This window comes from Cnephaeus nilssonii, assembly GCF_951640355.1.
Source record: "Cnephaeus nilssonii genome assembly, chromosome: 1".
NCBI classification, from domain to species: domain Eukaryota; kingdom Metazoa; phylum Chordata; class Mammalia; order Chiroptera; family Vespertilionidae; genus Cnephaeus; species Cnephaeus nilssonii.
In genome coordinates this window covers 42,778,401-42,800,422 of record NC_137072.1, presented here as the reverse complement: position 1 = coordinate 42,800,422, position 22,022 = coordinate 42,778,401, and the positions used below count along the sequence as shown (strand labels likewise).

Genomic DNA, 22,022 nt, shown 5'->3' with positions numbered 1-22,022 from the left:
TGTTAATCTGAAATTCAAATGTAACCGGGCTGCCTGTGTTTTATCTAGCAACTTATTGTCAGTAAGATACGTGATAGCTTGGATTAGGTTGCTATTAATTTCTTTGCGGGGGGCGGGGGGGGGGGCAACGTCTAGCATGGACCATTGAGAATGAAGCCCCTGTCTAGGTGATCTGGGGAACACGAGCTGTAGTTCTGGGGGCGTAGCCCAGAGCAGAACTGCAGGGGCACGGGGCACACTGATGGGCAGCTTTAGAAGATAAGGCCATTAGGTTGCTCCTAAATGACAAAGCATTAGATTTCCCAGTTGTTGGGAAGACTAAGTTCCCGTTCCTTAGCTCCTTCGCTTAGAAGCCTGCTTCCCAAGTTCCTGGCTGTGAGACTGTCCCAAAGAGCTCAGGGGGAGGGGGGGGGCAGCATCTGATGAGTGCGGGGGGGAGGGAGGGGACCCCGGGGGGGGGGGGGACCCCGGCGCTCACAGCAGCCCCGCACAGCCTCCACGCCAACTGAGAGCTGGAGCCTCGGCCGACCCCCTGTCCAGGGGCCCAATTTCCAGAGAGACGCCTGACGCCCCTTCGTGACTCCCCCCGCCCCCCAAAAAGGAGAAGGCCGCTCTTAGAGCCCCAAGCGCCTAATTAACGGGCGGCTGCTCCGTGGAGAGCTCGCCAGGTGCGGCGGCCGCTGTGGCTCACCCAGCGGGGCCCCGCGGGAGGAGGGGAGCCCGGGCGGCGCGCCGCCCCCGACATCCGCGGTGCCTAGGGCGCTTCGCTCGCGCGCTCCCCACACCCCACTCTTTTTTTTGGTCGGAGGAGAGAAAACAGTCTCGCGCCGGGATGTGCACAGACGAGAAGGGGAAGAGGGGCACACCCTCCTCCAGCCCGCCCAGCCTGCGCGGGGGAGGCGGGCGGCGGGCGCGGGGCGAGGCGGGGCGCCCACGCTGACGCGGCCCGCGGACCCGGACGGCGCCCCGCGCGGGCAGGATGCTGCTCCTGAGGGGCTCCCGCTGGTGGCGCCCGCGGCGGCCGCCGACGCCCAGCGCCCCGGGCCGAGCGGGGCCGCGGCCGCCGACCCCGACGCCCCAGGTAGGAGCCGGCTACGCGGCGGGGGCCTCGGGCGCGGGGGGCGGCGGCTGGAAAAGTTTGTGGGGGTCACTTGTGCGGAATGGAAGCCGAGCGGCCGCCAAGTGCACTTCGCCTCCTCCGCGCGCGGGCGGACCCCACGGTGGTCGCCGGGCCGCCGACGTGAGACGGGGGAGGGGGAGCGCGCCGGGGGCCGAGGGCGGGGAGGGCGGGGCGGGGCGGGGGGCGCGCGGGCCGTCACCCCGGCCTGGTTGGGGTGCGGGGACCCCGGGGCTGCGGCCGGAGACCCCGGAAGGCGGTTTCTCCGCGTCCCAACCGTGGTCCCGAGGAAGTTGCCGGTGGTCGGTGTCCGAGGGGGCGGACGGCACGAGGGAGCCCGCGCCCCGACGGCCGAGCGCGGACGGCCGCAGGGGTGACCGCTCCCCGCCGGGAGCCGCGCGCCTCCGCGCCGGGAAGAGGGGGAAGAAGGCGCGTGCGGTCCCGAGAGCCGCGCGGAGCCGGTGCACCAGGAGCGTGTGCCTGAGTAACAGTTGGCCTGACGCGGGCCCCGCGGTGTGCGTGCGCCGAGCGGGGAGCAGGGCGGAGGGGGTGCGCCCTGGAAAGGAGACAGGAAGTGGGTGCCGGGCTGCGCCGCAGCGACCTCGGGGCGCCGGGTGAGGGCAGCCCGGGAACAGAGCCTTCCCTCCAGCCGTGTGGTTCCGAAGGGCGTAGTTTCTGGGTTCCAGCCCCACCCCCGCGTTAAATTAGTTTCCGATTGTTCCAGAGAAAAGAATGTTCTATCTCGTAGCTGTGCAGTTGGAAAGAAAAGCAGACAGCATGCAATGCCTTTATCTTGTCACTCTCACTTCCTGTTTATTTCCCCCTGCAAGTCTCTCAAGGGCCTCAGAGTTCCGATTGATGCCAGGAGAGAGAGAGAGTGTGTGTGTGTTGTGTGTGTGTGTGTTGTGTGTGTTGTGTGTGTGTTGTGTGTGTTGTGTGTGTTGTGTGCTGTGTGTTGTGTGTGTTGTGTGTGTGTTGTGTGTTGTGTGTTGTGTGTGTTGTGTGTGTTTGTGTGTGTTGTGTGTGTTGTGTGTTGTGTGTGTTGTGTGTGTGTTGTGTGTGTTGTGTGTTGTGTGGTGTGTGTGTGTGTGTGTGTGTTTCACGTCAGACGGGTGACGTGCCCGTGTTGTAACAAGGTTTGCGGGAGGCACAGCTCACACAAGAGCGCGAACACGTCATCACCACGCTTTTGAACTACAAAAGGATCTGAAATGCATTTTTTTTTTTTTAAACTAGCTGGGGCATCAGGACAAATGCTCTGGAGTGTGCTATTTCTTTCTTTTTTTTTAAATATATTTTATTGATTTTTTACAAAGAGGAAGAGAGAGGGATAGAGAGTTAGAAACATCGATGAGAGAGACACATCGATCAGCTGCCTCCTGCACACCCCCACACTGGGGATGTGCCCGCAACCAAGGTACAGGCCCTTGACCGGAATCGAACCTGGGACCCTTGAGTCCGCAGGCTGACACTCTATCCACTGAGCCAAACCGGTTTCGGCTGAAATACATTTTTTAAATGCCTTCCCTGAATGTTTGAAAGAGAACGAGGGAGGGTATGTTACTAATACCTGGGAAAAGGGGCCGGCTCCTTCAAGTGTAAAATGGTAGATTTAGTTAGAGTAGATTTAAGTAGTCTTTCCACTTTGTAAAATGCATTTTTATGTGTCGCACTTGACAAAGGAATAACAAACAGTAAAACAACACAAGGAACACCCTTTACCATACACCATTTAAACATAAATAAATGACTCTGTTTTTGTTTTTCTTAATCAAATCTGACATCTTGAGTAGAATTTTTATGGAACCCAAGACTGGCTGCCCTCTCTGAAATGATCCACTCTAAGCCTCTTGTCCAAATTTCCCACCTGATGTTATATCTAGGGTAGTGCCATTGCATGCCCCAGCAAGGATGCAGATGCTCTTTTGAAAGTAGGAAATTATACAGTGGGGCTTACTAGGCCTAATCTAGGGGAACAGTGCTTAGTACTTTGCCCTTAGGTAATCATTTTAAGAAGCCTTACATTTGACTGTTTCTAATTCGAAGGTTTTTAAGTCTTGACTGTCCATGCTATTAAGTAAATTTGCTGAACTTTAGAAGTGGAAATACTTCATTTTATTTGTCTGGTAAAAGATTCCCTGGCCCTAGCCGGTTTGCCTCAGTGGATAGAATACCGGCTTGTGGACTGAAGGGTCCTGGGTTCGATTCCTGTCAAGGGCACATGCCCAGGTTATGGGCTCGATCTCCAGTAGGGGGCGACAGGAGGCAGCTGATCAATGATTCTCATCATTGATGATTCTCTCCTTTCCCTTCCTCTTTGAAATCAATTAAAAAATAAAAAATAAAAAGACTCCCCAAAGGACTAAAGACAAACCTATGAATTTGATTCTTTTTTTTGTGTGTGTGGATAAAGAATAAAATTATTTAATAACGTCTCCAATTTCACTCGTTTTTATCCATCCATTCTATATCTTAGATTTTTATTTTATTATTTTATTTTTTTTAAATTTCTTTATTGATTAAGGTGTCACATATTTGTCCTCATCCCCCCATTCCCATCCCACACCCCTCCCTACGCATGCCCCTACCCCCTTGTTGTCCTTAACCACTAATTAGGCTCATATGCATGCACACAAGTCCTTTGGTTGATCTCTCCCCTTTACCCCCACCCTCCCCTACCCTCCCTCTGAGGCCCGACAGTCCGATCGATGCCTCCTTGTTTCTGGGTCTGTTCTTGTTCCTCAGTTTATGTTGTTCATTATTTCCCCTAGATGAGTGAGATCATGTGCTATTAGAAATACACTTATAAGAACCGAAAATGAGAAAAGCAATAATGGTTATGCTGACAGGCAAATGAATCAGTCTGTAGTGAGTTTCTTTCTGGGCCAACAGTTCTTTTGAGACCCAATTTCAATGTCAAACAGTTCCTTATGTGTACATGTCAGCAATGACATTTCAGTTCTGGATGGTGGACAAATGGTGGTAATGCAGGTCCGACTCTGTCTGGTTTGGTCCTGGGCAACCTGCAGTGACGCACAGCTGCTAACTGCTGGTATGGCAAGGCGACGTCAGCGTCTTCCATCTCTGGACTGAATATGATTCTTTATATGCCTCTTTGAAATCGTACCATAAAGAAACTGATGGAAATATACTGACTGCTTAGAAGTTTTACCTAGGATTACTAAAACATTTCCTGCAAATCAGATTAACTGGCTGTAGGGGCATTTTTCATTCTAAAGTCTCACTGTTTTGCTGTTGCCCCATTTGATGTGAAAAGCCCTGTGGCTAAAGATAAGTACTATTTCTGTACATTTTTGCCACAAACATTCAGAACCCCAAAAGCCCATGAAAACAGCAGGGGGGAAAGACCAGTGATGTTTGCAACCCCACAGCTTGCAATGATTTGTCAAGTGAGTATTCCCAATTGTAGTTGGCCTTTTCTGAATTATGAGTGTGCCTTATAGGAATTTAGTAACTTTGAAAAAGATATAATTTTCATCCTTCACATGATCTGCTAGTGTTTTGTGGGGGGGGGAAGTTGGTTGAAATTGATGTTAGTGTAACAGAATTGCATTTTAAAGAATAGATTGCACCTGAAACATAAGAGAGAAGGAACCTGTTGTCTTACCTTTCAAGGCTGGCCTTGGTATCCATGGTTACGTTTTGGTGGCAGCATTTCTGCTTGTCAGCACTCTAGCTCCAGCGGTTGTCAGGGCAATCTGTGGCTCCTGCTGGCCTTTCCGTACTCTGGGACTTAGCTTTGAGTGATTGTGGCACCTGGTGAATTATCTCCTAAACAGAAAACACTGGCTTAATTCCACCTCTCTTAATTTCAGTTTTTTGCTCCTTAGTTTGAGAAACTCCCTGATGTGATTTCAAGCCCCTAGTTTAGCATTTGAGTCTCTCTATATAAGCTATGTTTAAAACGTAAAAAAAATTAAGTGTACTTTGCAGAGAAGTTTAAGTATTGAGTGTGCCTTTTTAAACTTCTAGAAACAAAGCATATATCTGTTTTAATCCCACCACAAAATGTTAATTTAGAAATTGTTTTCATCTTTTGAATTTCATAGACATGTTATTCTTGTTTGATACTTTCCTGTCTAGTGTTTATAATTGGCACATTCTCTTTCCTCTTCTGAGGACAGTGATTGGTTGTATGATGCTGTAGTCTCAAAGTAATTTTAGACAGGTTTGTCTATTAAATATTAAACATTACCATCCTACCAGCACTTAAGTATTAGTACTGGGTACTTTTTTTTTTTTAATTTAGGTTCTACTATTTATTGCAGCAAACTGTAAGCAAGGAAATTATTTTGTATCTTGGCAGATAAATATTTGTTGAATGAGGTACCTGTGAAACTAAAGTAGAAAACCTGAGGCTAATATTAGTTGGTCTAATAGCTATGTAAACTAATGTGTTTACATCATAGAATAGAAGCGAGCAGCTTAGTTAGTTGGTGTTAGACTAATTGGGACATCTGAATGCCTAACTGGCCCTGCCACCACTTACCTCTGTGAACTTAGCCAAGTCATTCAGTCTCTTTGGGCCTGTTTTGAAAACAATGGGACTTGATAAAAAATGCAACAAAACTACAGAAAAACCATCATTCAGAACCACCTGAAATCTAGCTGAACACAAGTCCTATAACTAAGGATATAAAGAATAGGCCACAGCAAGACTGGTAGGAGATTCAGAACTGGCCGGTCCCACACCCACGTGGTGGTGGCTAAAAATTGGGAGGGATATCTCAGCTGCGGAGGTCCCTGCTGAAGAGAGCGGGGTCCCAGTCCCACAACAGGCCCCACAGCCCAGCGTTCCAGTGCCAGGAAGAGAAGGCCCTGTAACTCCTGGCTGTAAAAACCAGCTGGGATTGTGGCTGAGTGAGCCAGAGGGCTGCTGGAGTCCAGCCATTCCTCTAACAGGCCCTGCACATGGATTTACTCAGACTCATTCCCTCTGAGCCCCAGCACTGGGGCAGCAACTTGAAAGGCACAAGAGATATATGGAGAGAAACTGAATTATTTGGGCATCAGGGAAAGAGCTGGGGGCCAGTTTTCTGTTAGAAATGCTGGCAGAGGCCATTGTTCCTTTGATGAGCCCTTATCCCACAGAACTGGCAGGTGGGTGCCACAGCTGAGTCTCCAGCAACTTGGTTATCACTGTTTGCCCTGCCTTGGTGATTCCCTGAGACCCTGTCCCACCTAACTTTCAGGCCCACCCAAGCTGTTTGCAGTGGCTTTTCCATACAAATGGCTTGTCTTGGATATTTCAGACTTTCTTAAAATATCTCAAATAAGCAGCATCTGGCTTTGGCATGTTCTGTACCTCTTGCTAAGTGGCCCCAGGCCCAGCACTAGTGGCAGCTGGCCTTGGTTCACTGCTTGGCCTCTTCTGGGTACCTCCAAGCCCAGCACAAGTAGCAACCATCTTCAGATCACTTTGTGACTCAAGCTCGGTGGCCCTGGGCAGAACACAGGCAGTGGCTGACCTTGGCCTCACTTCCTGGGAGGCCCCAGAGCCAGCACACCCAGAGGACAGCTTCAGACCACATCAAAGCACCACCCAACCACTCCACAAGCAACATACTCAGGGGGAAGACTCAGTAGGTACCAGAGTCACACTGAAGTAAGTGCTGCTCTGTGGGGTGGGCCCCTGCACAGCTTATCCTCCACAGTGGTCACAGCCAGTCCTTGCAGCTGATTGGCCTGGGGGTACATCCCTCAAATTGATGTGCCAACAGCAGCCCCCAAGGCTCAATTCGAAGAGGAGGGTGTACACAGCCCACACGGAGAGTGAGGGAGTATCTGGAGTACCCAGCTCTGGTGAACAGGGAGGATGTGCCCCTGGACCCTTTAGGACACCTACTACATTAGGGCACTGTACCAAGCCTAGGAGATGTAGCAGCTCTACCTAATACATAGAAAAAAACACAGGGAGGCTGCCAAAATGAGGAGACAAAGAAACATATCTTAAATGAAAGAACAGAACAAAACTCCAGAAAAAGAACTAAACAAAATGGAGACAAGCAATCTACGAGATGCAGAGTTCAAAACACTGGTTACAAGGATGCTCAATGAACTTAGGGGAAAAGTAGATAAATTTAGAACTTCAACAGCATAGAAAAGGACATGGAAACCATAAAAAAGAATCAGAAATGGATACACTAACTGAAAAAAGAATAATTTATAAGGAATCAACAATAGAGTAGATGAAGCCAGGAACCAAAACAGTGATTTGGGATGTAAGGAAGGAAAAAACATCCAATCAGAAGAGCAAAAGAAAAAATAATTTAAAAAATGAAGATAATGTAAGGAGCCTATGGGACAACTTCTAGTGTAACAACATTTGCATCATGTGGTGCCAGAAGGAGGAGGAGAGAGAGAAAGAAATTGAAAACCTATTTGAAAAAAGTAATGACAGAAAACTTCCCTTTCTGGTGAAGGAAGTAGATATATAAGTCCAGGAAGCACAGAGAGCCCCCAACAAGATGAACCCAAAGAGGCCCATACCAAGACACAACATAATTAAAATGCAAAAGGTTAAAGACAGAGAATCTTAAAAACAGCAAGAGAAAAGCGGTTAGCTACCTACAAGGGAGCGCTCATAAGACTGTCAGCTGATTTCTCAACAGAAACTTTGCAGGCCAAAAGGGATTGGCAAGAAATATGCAAAGTAATGAAAAGCAAGGATCTATAACCAAGATTACTCTAAGTAGCCAAGTTTCATTTAGATAATTTAGAAGTGAAAGACCGATAGAGCTTCCCAGACAATAAAAAATTAAAGGAGTTCATCACTACCAAATCAGTATTATTGAAATCTTATAGTCTTTAAGAAGAAGAGGAGAAAACAAAACACACACACACACACACACAAAACTATGAATAACAAATGACAATAAATACATATTTATCAACAGTTGAATCTATAAAATAGTCCTTGGTCAGGTAGCTCAGTTGGTTAGCAGTTCACCAAGGTTGTAGGTTCAATTGTCAGAGCACATACAAGAATCAACCAGTGAGCCTGGCCGGTGTGGCTTGGTTGAGCATCATTGCATGCACAAGCGGGTCACCAGTTTGATTCCCAGTTAGGGCACATGCCTAGGTTTGTGAGCTTGATCCCCAGTAGGGGGCACACAGGAAGCAGCTGATCCATATTTCTCTGTCATCAATGTTTCTATCTCTCCCTCTCCCTTCCTCTCTCTGAAATCAATAAAAAAAATACATTTTTTTAAATTAAGGTGGTTACAATAAAAAAAAAAAAGCCTTGATGTACTATAAAAGGGCTGAACTAGGGAATTTTCAGAAGTAATAAAATGCTTGGTACAAATAAAAAACAATCCTTAGGAATAAAAAGGGCCCTAGACAGTTTGGCTCAGTGGATAGACCATCAGCCCATGAACTGAAGGATCCCGGGTTCAAATAAGGTCAAGAGCATGTACCTAGGTTGCAGGCTCCATCCCAGGCCCTGGTTGGAGCACTTGTGGGAGGCAGCCAGTTGATGTGTTTTTATCACATCGATGTTGCTCTCTCTGTCACTCCCCCTCCCTTCCACTCTCTCTAAAAATCAGTGGAAAAATATCCTGGGGTGAGGATTAACGGAGGGGGCATATTAACCAATGAGTGCAGAAATAAGTGGAGCAACAAATTTGCGTGTGTCTCTCTCTTCCTCCCTCCCTCCCTTTCTCATTTTCTTTCTCCCTCCCTTCTTCCCTCCTTTACTCTTTCTCTGTCTCTAAAATCAATAAAAATAAAATAAATAAATGAACAAGCAGAACAGAACAGATTTATAGAAACAGAGAACATTTTGAAGGCTGCCAGATAGGAGGGGGTTGGGGGTTGGGTGAAAAAGGTGAAGGGATTAAGAAGTACAAATTGGTAGTAACGGAATAGTCATGGGGATGTAAAGTACAGCACAGGGAATATAGTCAGTAGTCTAATAACTGTGGTGTCAGGTGGGTATAAGATTTATCGGGATAATCACTTAGTAAGTTATATAATCTAATCACTTTGGTGTACACCTGAAACTAATATAATATTGTATGTCAACTATAATTGAGCAATAAAAAATGATTTAAAAAAGAAAACAAAAGGGCTTGTCTAATTGGTCTCAAAAGCCCTCTCCATGTTTAAAATGGCCATTTTGTTATTTTACCAGGGGATTAAAGTATTCCATTAAATACAATATTAGTCAGTGTCAGTATGGTTGTCTTAATGGTTGAAAATCCTCTCTTTTATGATCTTAGGCAGTCAGTAGAGTGGCAATTTTACCCAGTAGTTGTAATAACATTTCCTTTTCAAAAGAAATAGAAATTTGTTTGATGGGCGAGCATTCATAATAGAATAGATTTAGTCTCTCTCTAATACTTCATTCTGTCATTATCAGTGTTCTCATCTATGAAATGTTGCTTATTCAAGATTATCTAGCATTAGAATCCTAAAATCATTATATAATAGATATCTTGACCTAATTTATAGGCTGTAAACCAATCCAATATAATAAAAGGCTAATATGCAACTCGACCAAACGGCGGAACGACCGGTCGCTGTGACATGCACTGACCATCAGGGGGCAGACACTCAACGCAGGAACTGCCCCCCCAGTGGTCAGTGCGCTCCCACTGGGGGAGTGTCACTCAGCCAGAAGCTGGGCTCATGGTTGGTGAGCGCAGCGGTGGTGGCAGGAGCCTCTCCCACCTCTGTGGCAGCACTAAGGATGTCCAACTGATGGCTTAGGCCCGCTCCCTGGGAGGGGGGAGTGGGCCTAAGTTGACAGTCAGACATCCCTTGAGGGCTCCCGGACTGCAAGAGGGTGCAGGCTGGGCTGAGGAACCCCCCCCACCCACCCCAAGTGCACGAATTTCATGCACTGGGCCTCTAGTGGGTAATAAAACATGATCTCAGCTGTATTCTAGAAGTATCTTCTTTTTTTTGATCCTGTTTAATTTACTACAGTATTAATTTTCCTGGATTTAAAAATATACCAGCTCTCTGTTCTCTGAGCTGTGTAATTTTTTGTTGCTGCTGTTAATCATCACCCAAGGATATTTTTCTATTGATTTTTAGAAAGAGTGGAAGGGAGGGGGAGAGACAGAGAGAGAGAGAAACATCATTTTGAGAGACACATTGATTGGTTGCCTCCTGCACACACCCTGACCAGCAACCGAAGTATGTGACCTTGACTGGAACCGAATCTGAGACCCTTCAGTCCATGGGCTGACACTCTGTCCACTGAGCCAGACCTGCTAGGGCTGAGCTGTGTATGTAGAATGTGTGGAATGGGACCCTCCACAGATGTTTCCACTGAATTTTTCACACTGGCATTTCTTCTAAGAAACAGCCCCATGAAACATGGTGGTCAGTTAAAAGGTACCCTTTAAAAGGACCCATAGGACAGATTTCTGTCTAGTATTAGAATTGTTGAGTTCCTCCTGAACAGGTGTGGGGTTCATTGTCCAGATAGTGAAGTGTATGGCCAGGGGGGTTCTCTCCCTGCACTTGCTGCCAGGAAGATTAGGGGTCAAGTTTTAGAACCACCTTCTAAAAAAATGTGAAAGACCTTATGATATGATAATGCATTTTATGTATTTGCTACACTCCTGGTTTCATCTACTCTACCTTCAATTTTTCCTCCATTTGTGTCATCGTCCATTTTTCTGTGATCATGTTTTAATGGAACAAAGTGATACGTAAATAAGGATGTAAAAAAATTTAAAACCAGCTCTTTGGTGTTTGAACAAATGTATCATTCTAAGTAGTTATGTGTCAAAGTGTGGCAAACCAATCTCTTGTTCAAGCAGTGTCCTTGGTGTTTTGCTCATAAAAAGTGCCCAATTTTGATTGCATCGAATTGAATTGCTGTGAGAATTTCATTTTGATGCTGTCTCTCTTAAAGAAATGTGATGGTACCCAAGTTGTTCACTCTCCTCTCACCCTCCTTTTTTTCTTCTTAGTACTCTCACCTGCCCTAAATCTTCCTGTTACTTTGCTACCTCTACCATCCCCACCTGAATTAAAATATAGTTTGGGACAACTATCAAGACCTGTGAATCTTTTTATTCTGAGAGTTTCCTATTTTATTAACTCATAAACAGTGTTATTTAATTTTATTTATTATTTTGTTGTCATTTGATTTTAAATTATTTTTCTTTAGCTACAAGTTCTTCATAAAGGGAATAGAAAGCATTGCATGTAAGTTTTTGTTTGGCAGCTCTTCTGGGGATCATTAGATTTCTGTCTAGGATTTATAATATTGGTGAGAAATGATGTATAAACTCTACAATATAAACAAAGCCCACTGAAGATAATTTCTCTGAATAGATTTGAGAGCAAGAAATAGGGATCTATAGGGAACGGCGAAAAGGAAGGCAAAAGCTGGAACTAGAGTTGAAATACCTGTAGCTGTGAGCAGAAACAAAAAGTGACATAAAACACTAAACCTCATATCAAGAAACGGACAGGTGTACAAAGCTATATTGTGTCAAACTTTAGGGGGGAAAATCTGCAAGATTGACAAGGGTCAGCCCACAGTGTGAATTCTACCTGAGGGTCTTAAGATTTCAAGATTGAGTAGAAGGTTCAGTTTGTATAACTGCAATGGACACATGTGGTAATCCTATTATATTCAACTCTACTGGGAACTCTCAACTATTTGGTTATGGTAGAAGTATTTTTATAATGAATACATTGCTTAAATCACAGTCCTGGGGCCTAAAGATGAATTAGCTAATTTTCAACCTCTTAGGCATAACAGTAAATAATAAATGCCCTAAACTTGACTGGAGGAAGGAAGAAGGTATCATTCTTTTTGACAAATCCCTGTTGTTTTTCTGACTGTGTGTGTGTGTGTCTGTGTGGGTTAATGTTCATGTTTGCCTGTCTTTTTTGCTAAACATTATGTTTGTTTTGGGTATAGCATTTCCCTCAGAGGCTGAGTAGGATATTTAAAAAGGGGATTTTAAAAGGTGTTGATAAATAATTGCTCTTTCTGCCAGTAATGCAGCTAGAGTACAGCATGCATTTTTATTAGAGGGACTGACAGTAATGTGACCATAAACCTGGAAAAGATTAGTTTCAGAAAATGTTTCACAAACAGATCAACATATTATTGGCTGACTAAGCCCTTGGTAGAAGATATGTGTCTTTAACGTTTTATAATCTGAAAACTCATTTCTGCAACTCCCCTTTGGGAATCTTTCAGATAATGTATAATAAAGCAATTTTTACTTCTCAGGAGAAAGTACGGTTTCTTTTGACCTTGTAAATACCCTGTTGTAGGTTGGTTAATAGTGAACCCAGGCTGAACAAGCTTTAGAACAAGCTACAATTGATTCCAAAATCATGTTCTGGCCTCATCCCTCCAGTCACACTTTATGTTCCATGCCTTATGCAACCCAAAGTCAGTCATGCTGGACTAATCCTCTGCCTGTGGCTGGTCACGTATTTTCATCCCTTCTTACTATTTACGGTGTTCCCAGGTAGCTTTGTCTCCCTTCCATCACCTTCTTGAATTCTATTCTTTTTCCAAGGCTGAGTGAGTTCTAGTACGCACTCACCCTCACCCTCACCCCCACCCAGTTTTGATGAGGTCTCTGTGGGACTCTGCCAGCAGAATTAATTACACATTCTTTATGAGTTCTCTTCAGGTCTTATGTTCTCAATTTCCTTTTCTCCACTTAATCTAGCCAGGGGACCACCTGAAGCAATTTTATCTCCTTTTTACAATACAAGCCTTGAATAATTAGAGATTTTTTAAAAACGTTAGCCAAAGTAATCATATTTTATTTTTTATAGAAAGAAAGCAGTAGTGTTAAGTTATATGTTGGTTAATTGCTTTATTTCCACATCAGGATTTTTTGAAAGACATAATTTAATGAAAAAGTTCTGTAAGGACAGCCTGTTGGATGAGTCTTTTCTTGCCTGTTTTAAAGTGTGATCACATGGAAAGGCAGCACTTGTCTCCAGAGACCAGGGCTTCTCTAAAGGGGACTCTCAGAGTATTAGATCATACTGGTTTTAGACTTAGGAGGTGCTGCAATCGCCAAAAATTATCTGTGTTAGTAAGCTTAATCATTAAAGCTTAAATAATTTAGAGCATTAATTTTAAAATCAATTATAAAAATGATTATTTAGCCCTAACCGGTTTGGCTCAGTGGATAGAGCGTCAGCCTGTGGACTGAAGGGTCCCGGGTTCGATTCAGGTCAAGGGCATGTACCTTGGTTGCAGGCACATCCCCAGTGGGGGGTGTGCAGGAGGCAGCTGATCGATGTTTCTAACTCTCTATCCTTCTCCCTTCCTCTCTGTAAAAAAACCAATAAAATATATTTTTAAAAAAATGCTTATTTGTAAGATACAGCTTCTGGGCAAAATACAAAATTAACCTTTTGGAAATTAAACCCCCCGAAAGGAAAATAGATTTTGATTAGAAAACTTTCCCTGTAATAATGCCTCGGCTTCCATGTAGAAGTGGAGTGTGAATGCACACCTGTGGGGGAAGCGAAAGGCCCTGGCTAGAGTTCCACAGGTCCTCTGTCTATTAGACCCTAGGGCAGTGGTCTGCAAACTCATTAGTCAACAGAGCCAAATATCAACAGTACAACGATTGAAATTTCTTTTGAGAGCCAAATTTTTTAAACTTAAACTTCTTCTAATGCCACTTCTTCAAAATAGACTCGCCCAAGCCGTGGTATTTTGTGGAAGAGCCACACTCAAGGGGCCAAAGAGTCGCATGTGGCTCGAGAGATGCAGTTTGCCGACCACGGTCCTAGGGTATTTATGTGGAGGCCTCAGGGGAGGATCCCAATAGAATATTCATCAGCTTCCCAGGTGTGTCCTTTCAGGGTTGTGGCCTATACTGGTTGATAGGCACCAGGACAGGGGGGTCATTAGTCAATGCAACTGGTCCTGATGTCACCATGGTGCCACTTGTTTGGTTTTGCTGCTTTTCTGGGCCGAAAGCTGGGGTTTTTGCCTTTTTATCTAAGCCCTGAGATCTTAGTGAAGGAGTTTTGGTGGCTCATGCTAAGTCTGAAAACTTACTTCCAGTTGGCTCATGAGGGTCAAATGAATATCAGATAATAAATACTAACAGAATTCAGAGAAAGGACATTATTATAAACTAGTGACCTGGTGTACGGACTTGTGCACATTGAAAGGAAATTAATTAGAAGGTGGCCAATGGGGCAGGCCTGGGCAAGACGGGGTGGACATGCCCTGGAGCCAACCTCCCACAGTCCCTCTCCAGCCGGCCGCACCTGGGGTGGTGCCGTGGCTTGAAAGGCATCTGTGGAGTGAGCGGGGTCCCTCCAGCAGGTGGGGTCCCCCGGCCTGGCCTGCAGGGATAGTGCAGAAACTGGCTCTCTGACATCCTTCGAGGGGTCCCAGAGTGTGAGAGGGCAGCCCAGCAAGGAATTGGACTCCCTCCACTCTGGTTTCGGGGTGCGTCACCCGAGAACCGCTGCTGCCAAGTCACTGCAGCTTGGCAGCTCCTGTGTTGAGTGTCTGCCCCCTGGTGGTCAGTGCACGTCATAGTGACCGGTCAGAGTGGGAAGGACACTTCTCATATTAGCATTTTTATATAGAGATTGAAGAGTTGAGAAGAAGTAAGATTTCAACTAAGCTCTGAGAGCAGGCTAAGGGTTTAGCAGACATATCTGAGTGGGAAGAATCGGCATAAGCACAAATTGTAGAGTCTGGAAAGGGTTTGGGGGTCTAGCAAGAACTCTGGCCAGTCTGATCAGGCTGCAGGAAGTATTCCCTGCAGATCAAGTGTGGTCTTTGATCTGACTTACAGTTTTAGATAGACATTGTGCATAAAATCTTACAGGAGTTATGTTTACTGAATTAAACTCTATCTCAGTCTGCTATCTTGCAAAGCATTGTTTTCAGAAAAAAACAAATTCTCTGTTCTCATCAGTTTGAAGAATTCTGGACTAAGCCACACCAAATTAAATGGGTTTCTTTACCACAAACTTTTGGGAACTTTACTTTGCTAATGGGCTTTGGGGCAATCTGAGAATGGGAAAGAGTTTGAACACAGAACTCTTTTTTTCTAAAGCATTCCAATAACTTCTCAGAATAGTGGTCCACAGAATACAGTTTGGGAAACATTACATTAACAAATTAGATTGGGGATGGATTCTGTTAAAAGGTACATGAAATCCTGTTACTTCCTAGCCTTACTTTCTCAGGCATAACTAATATTGCCTCTAGTGTATTGGCTCTAGTGTATTGGACCATTTCTAAATGCTACATTCTTTGGCCTTCTTTGCAGCCAGTATGTGACTAAGTTCTGCATATCCTGCATGAGGAACCTGATTTCTCCTTTCTACCCTTTTCTCCCTCCCCTGGGCTGGAATGCATATGGAAGAGGTGAGCCAGCTGGACCCTGCAGGGGCATATAGCCCTAGGTGATGTGGGACAACTAGATAGAAGGGCCCTGGATCCCTGGACAACCGGAATGTCATCTTACTTGTCCTCAACTGCCTACCTATTAGAAAAGCAAACACATTTCTTATTTGATTCCTATGTATTTTTCAGCAGATTAGGGTTATACCTAACCATGGGGCCACAGTGCCTGGCTGGTATGAAAGAAGGAAGAGAGTGGGAAGGCTGAGACTAAGATAATGAGTTTCTGCCCACAGTCAGAGGAAAAGTCAGAATCCTGTGGTGAGTTCTCCTTACGGTGGGAGAAGTGAGATGGCGGTGTGGTGAAGGTGAAGACTCGGTAAGAAATGTTCAGGAAGCAGTGCACGGGCACAGGCATTGATTCCAGTAGGTTTATTTCTCTTGAGAATTATCCTTAAATGGTGGTACCATTTGTCTTTCATCTGAACTCAGCATTAGAACTTAGTATATACTAGTATATGCTTTTCTTCCCCAAACCTTTTTTTTCCCCAAACCTTCTTTTTAAAATGTATTTTCTGGTTAGAGTAAGCTTGTTGCTGAAACAGAAGACCCAGCAATAATTAAACTTCCATATTTTTTTAAAGCCAGTTTTTTTCTCTCTCAGGAAGTGGTTCTGAGGGTGAACTTTTCAGGTTAGCAGTAGCTGCTCCAGAGTCATTCAGGGACATAAGCTGACCAGTTCTTCTATCATCTTCTATCAGCTTCCAAAGTCAGAAAAGCAGAGAATATATTTTTTTAGGCTTGCAAGGTGTTACGGGCTAGGCCTGGAAGTATCGCATGGCACTTGTGCTCTTGTTCCATTGAATATTTCATGGAATATGTCAGATGGCCACATTTAGCTACAAAGGGGCTGAGATATGTAGTTCTGGCTGTGAGTCACATTCCAGCTAAAACTTGATTCCTGTGGAAGAGGGGAGAATGGATTTTAGTGGAATTTAGCTGTTTCTGCCTTAGTCCCTTTCTTTGGCCAGAAACAGGACAGTTTTTTTGTTTTGTTGTTGTTGTTTTTGTTTTTTTGTGGGCACTGAATTTCCAAGGCTCCAGTGAGCTTCATTTTTAAAAAAAAATATATTTTATTGATTTTTTACAGAGAGGAAGGGAGAGGGATAGAGAGAAACATCGATGAGAGAGAGAAACATCTATCAGCTGCCTCCTGCAAACCCCCTGCTGGGGATGTGCCCGCAACCAAGGTACATGCCCTTGACCGGAATCGAACCTGGGACCCCCTCAGTCCGCAGGCCAACGCTCTATCCACTGAGCCAAACCAGTTAGGGCTCCAGTGAGCTTCATTTATTTGTGTTCCATAGCAATAGATGTTGGGAAACAGGGAAACTTTATTTCTTTCTAGAACACTTAAAAAGGAAATGGTGGAAATGCAGCATTTTAAATTTGGGCTGGAATAGGAACATTTGACACCTTGTTGGGCTCATTATAAACTGCCCTCCGGGCTGTAATTTAATAGGAAAGGGTGTAATCTCACTTATACACTTTAAGCTAAGGAAGGGAGGGAAATAAATTCTAATGCTTCAGTTAGAAATTGAAGCCAGAATTCAAGTTATGCAATGATACCTGATAAGGAGGAAAAAAAAGTGTAATGCAGAGAAGATGCTGATGATATGGTTTTAGGAAAGGACTTTCTTTAGAGGACTTGTAGTGATTGATAAAGGAGCAAAGTACAAGTTAGAAAAGTATCATGCATATCTAGTATGTGAATTTAATGACATTTTGGAGGCTAGCCTGTTATAAATTTAGTCTAAAAAAGGAAATTTTAAATTGATACTTAGGGTACTTGAAAGATGCTATGTCTTAGGAAGAAATATGCCATAGTATATAACATAATACTGAGGCTACTCCACTGTAGTTCAGGGAATATTCAGAAAGAGATTTATTAATATGACCTTGTATAATGTCTCCTAATCACATTATTTACTTAATCACATCCTTTTGGCTTGAGGTATTAGAAATTTTTTCCTTTCCATTGCTTTTCATGTACTCCAGTATAATTATTGTTCTATATAATGAAATGGCTAGATTGCCATAAATACATTCCTTGAACTTGGACACTATGTAATTGTCTATGAAACATAAGTAAGACTTCAATAAAAGAGTTGTCCAAAGGGCTTTTTTATATATACAACTAGAGGCCCAGTGCATGATTGAGTCATGCACGTGTAGGGTCCCCTACACACTTTCGCTTTCGATCGCGGGGGAGATGGGTGCCTGTCCGCTGGTGCCGGAGCAGACAGGCACCCAGCTCCCCGCTTTTGATGGTCTGCGGCGGGACGTGAGCTCGCTGCCCCAGAGGCCCCTTCTATGCCGCAGCACAGCCATGGCGCAGACGCTGAGCTCGCGCCGCCGCTGGCGACGGGAGCTCAGCGTCCCGCTGGCCCAATCGGCTACCCCGGCCACCCCGAGTCCCGCCCCCTGCGCCTCCCACTGGCCCAATCGTGGGCGTAGCGGAGTGATGGTAATTTACATATTACCATTTTATTAGGTAGGATTAGGTAGGATAGGGAATATATATATAATTAGAAATATATAATATTATCACTGATATGAATGTGTTATGATAATGTGAACTGTGCCTGTGCCTGGCCCGGCAAGGACAAAACGTAAAAGACGATGCCAGGTCCTGTGGAACTGTTTTTTTCTGGAGGCTTATTGTGCTCATCGCACACTGCAGCAGATTAACCTGGCCTTGGTAAGCATGTGTCACCATCGCTGTAAGAGTAGTAGAGGAAAACCAAGTGAGCAATGCTGGAAGAAGACAGTTTCTCTTAATGAAGAAAATAGTAGGATGAGTAAATCCTACCATGGAAATTAATCCTGTGCATAGGATGTGGGAGTTTCAGATGATCCACAAGCCACCTAGGAACGCTGGATTTCCAGAACCCCAGGGTGGCTCCTGACTGACTGAAGGGAGGTACAGCTTCCTGATCACAGCAAGTGACCGTCCATTACATTGTATCGGGCCTGTCACAGGCGTCAGGGCTGTTGTGTTTTCTGACTGGGGCAGTACTTTCGAAGGACTCTTGACGAGTTGGTGGGGCAGAGGTACATCCAGAAGGCAATTAAGATGTTGAGTGTTTATATAGGAGATGATTAAAGTGGCAGGATATTTTTTAATCTAGTAAAAAGGCAGTGAAGAAGCAAAATATTTGTTTTCAAATATGTGAGAAGGTATTACAGGATTTGGCAGAAGTAGGTTTACAGTTGTGAGTATGTGAAACAATTTATTTTGTATTTTTTTGTTAATTAATATATTATTTTTTATATGAACAACTGTAGACCTACTTTTGCCCTACCCTGTAAGTGAAAAAGAAAGTTGTCATTCTTTGTTGCTTCAGAGCAAGGATCACTCCTAAGAGTGGCAGAATTTGGCCGTGACCGGGTAGCTTACTTGGTTAGAGCATCATCCCAGTGCACCAAGGTTGTAGATTTGATCCCCAGTCAGGGCACATAGAAGAAGCAACCAATGAATGCAAAAATAAGTGGAACGACAAATCAATGTTTCTCTCTCTCTCAAAAATCAATTAAATTTTTTTTAAAGGGTGAGCAGAATTCAGCTCTATTTAAGAAACTATTTGTATATATTCTGATGATTCACCAATGGATAGACTACTTCTTAAAGTTTATGACTCTTTAGTTACTAGAAGAATCAGGCAGAAGCTAGAGAAGCACTGGAGAAGCCCCCTCCCATGCTGCAGGAGCTTGCTCAGTGAACGCACCAGAACCAGAAAGCCAAACGCTTTCCTCCTTCAGTGTCTCTCCAGTGCCCCGACTAACAAAACTTTAGTGCCAACAAGAAAAGGACACATATTTTAAGAGCCCAGATCCATTTTCACAGAGAAGTCAGAAGGGTGAATTTGGAGCTTACAGGCAGTAAATTGATAACCATCACGGGGGGATGAGGCAGTACCTGTGCTGTACGTGGGAGTGGCAGCTGCATGCATAGGCATGGCCAACCTGGGCAGGCCACAGTGGGAGGGAGACAGAGGCCAGACCAGGGCTGGGGCACTCATAGTGTGGTGGTAATTCTGATACAGTGCTGTAGTTTAGACCAAAAATCAGGGAAACGGCACTTATATGTCCCAGGAACAGAGAATCCAACCCAAAGGGGAAGAGAAAAGTCAGAGAAATCTGGGGGGAAAAAAAAAGAAAAAGACATGAGACTTACAAGTACATGAGGAAGTTAGATATGAAGGTAAGGGGTGGATTACTGAGAAGCCAAGAAATGGATTTAGGTAGGGGTGTAGCGACCTGGGTCAGGTACAGATGAAAAATAGAAGGTCAGCTGGGGTGACCTAAGGTACCTTTCATCGCCTAATGTTCTATGAGGTCTCAGGTACACTGTCTTTTTAAAAAATATATATTTTTATTGATTTCAGTGAGGGAGGGAGAGGAAGAGGGAGATAGAAACATCAGTGATGAGAAACATCATTGATTGGCTTCCTCCTGCACGCCCCACACTGGGGATTAAGCCCACAACCCGGGCACGTGCCCTGACCAGGAATCGAACTGTGACCTCCTGGTTCATAGGTTGACACTCAACTACTGAGCCACATTGGCCAGGCCAGGCAGTTTCATTTAATTTGTTTATTCTGTTTAGTGGGATTGTGCCACCATTTAATTAATGAAGTCTGAATTTGTGCCAGTGACTATGCAATTAATGTGGAAATATCAAAGTGTGACCTCGCTTGGACAGAAATTTTGTCACTATAATGGACCTTTGGAACTGCATTAGTTTGAAATACCTTAATATTTATAATATCCTGTTTATTTAAAGCTATTATTCATTAGAAAAGGTCTTCCATAGGTACAACAGTGACCATTACAACTATTACTGTTATATTTTAGCATAGTAATGTTCTTGTCTTTGAAACTTTAGAAAATACCTTTGTGGTCACTGCTAGTCATCTTGCTTTTTTCAGTAACTTACTCTTAAACATATGGTTGCGGCAAAACCGGCCATGTTAGTAAGATATGGCTTTCATTCAACTGGTCACCTGACCTAGGAATTTGGAATTGGGTCTAGACTTGCCATCTCTCTTGGCTACTCTTTTGAATAGTGAATTGTGTACTTGGAGCTGTTTGGTAATTATCATTTTCTACCATGTGGACCAGGAAGCAATGCAAATCACTTTATATTGAGAGAGCAGCATGACACTAACATGCAAAAAAAGGAGAAATGAAATACGGATCAAGAGGACTTCCCAACCTCAACATGACACTCCTGAAGTTTAGTTGATCCGTCCATTTAGGCTCCACGAGAGACACTCATATGTCCTTCGAGTAAATTCCCATTCTTGCTTAAACTAAGTCAAGCAGAAGTTTGTTCCTTTCATCCATATAACAAATGTACTAGTTATGAAGATCATTCAAATTTATAAGCTGTCCCCGTGGAGCAGGGTGTGTCACCACCAGTGTGGATGTGTTCACCAGCCTGGAAGCTCTCTGGACCCCATAGTTTTGGGATTTTAGGGTGGCTTCTTCACATAGATATCAGTTACTAACTCCATTTCCATTCCCTCTGTCCGCTCTGGAGAATGGGGGCAGGTAGGACTGAAAATTTCAAGCTTCCAATCACGGCTTAGTCTTCCTGGTGACCAGCCCCCATCCAGGAGCCCACCCAGAGTTGCCTCATTAGAACAAGAGATGCTCCTGGTACTCTGATCATTTAGGAAATTGCAAAGGTTTTAGGAGCTCTGTGCCCGGAACCGGAGGTAGAGACCTGTATATGTATATATTTTTTCAGTTATCTTACAGCCCTCTCACCAAAGCCCTGGGAGATAGGTGCCCACCTTACCCATTTACTGATCAGCTGATAAAGCAACAAAGGCTCAAACCAGGCCTGTTGCCTGTAAGGCCTATGCTCCCAACAGCTCAACTGCTTTGTTGTTGATGTGTCTTTTTCTTTGGAAAAAAAATTATAAAACAGTATCTTTTCAGGCTTTGATTATGCTGAGTCATTTGAAAAGAGCTTTGAATACACTTGATTGTTTCATAGTCTGAAATGGATACTTGAATTCTGTAAGAGCTATGAGATTAAATTTTAAAATGTACCCAAAAGATGACCTCCTAGCCATACTAGTGCTTCACATGGAAACTTGTCTATAATGTTAAACAGTAGTTTCGTAAAAATCTTCAAAATATTTTTCCTCATAAATAAACAGATAAATAAAGGTCCAAATAAACTGTCTTTTTTTCCTTCAAATAGTGCAATTGACTTTCAAAAGAGAAGATTAAATGAACATCAATTAATTAAAGGAGACTTTAATTCTTTGCAAAGTCAGTCAGTGATTTCAGGTAATCAAAAAATATTGGGCAAGGAACTTCAAAAGACAGGGTCAGCATCATATTTTAGAACAAGGTTATAGCAAAATTATAGTTAAACTAGTACATAGCTGTCTCCTGTCACTTAAAATCAGTCAATCAATCTATTTTTCTCTCTTCCTCCCTCCAAAGAAAATTGTCCTGGGTCTTAAACTTTAAAACTTATTT

At 44.1% G+C, this 22,022-nt stretch overlaps 1 protein-coding gene across 2 annotated transcripts in view; it reads left to right on the top strand.

Moving 5' to 3' along the window:
• The first annotated feature begins 841 nt into the window (after positions 1 to 841).
• Positions 842 to 22,022, top strand: part of LOC307101438 (calcium uniporter regulatory subunit MCUb, mitochondrial-like) — a 78,312-nt gene continuing 57,131 nt past the window's right edge. Inside the window, exon 1 of one of the 2 annotated variants that reach the window (XM_079774397.1) lies at positions 842 to 1,033. In XM_079774397.1, coding sequence (XP_079630523.1) covers positions 980 to 1,033 — 54 coding nt within the window. In that variant the 5' untranslated portion in view covers positions 842 to 979. Of the gene's footprint in view, positions 1,082 to 22,022 lie in introns of both variants that reach the window. The other variant, XM_079774396.1, reaches the window with a different exon arrangement.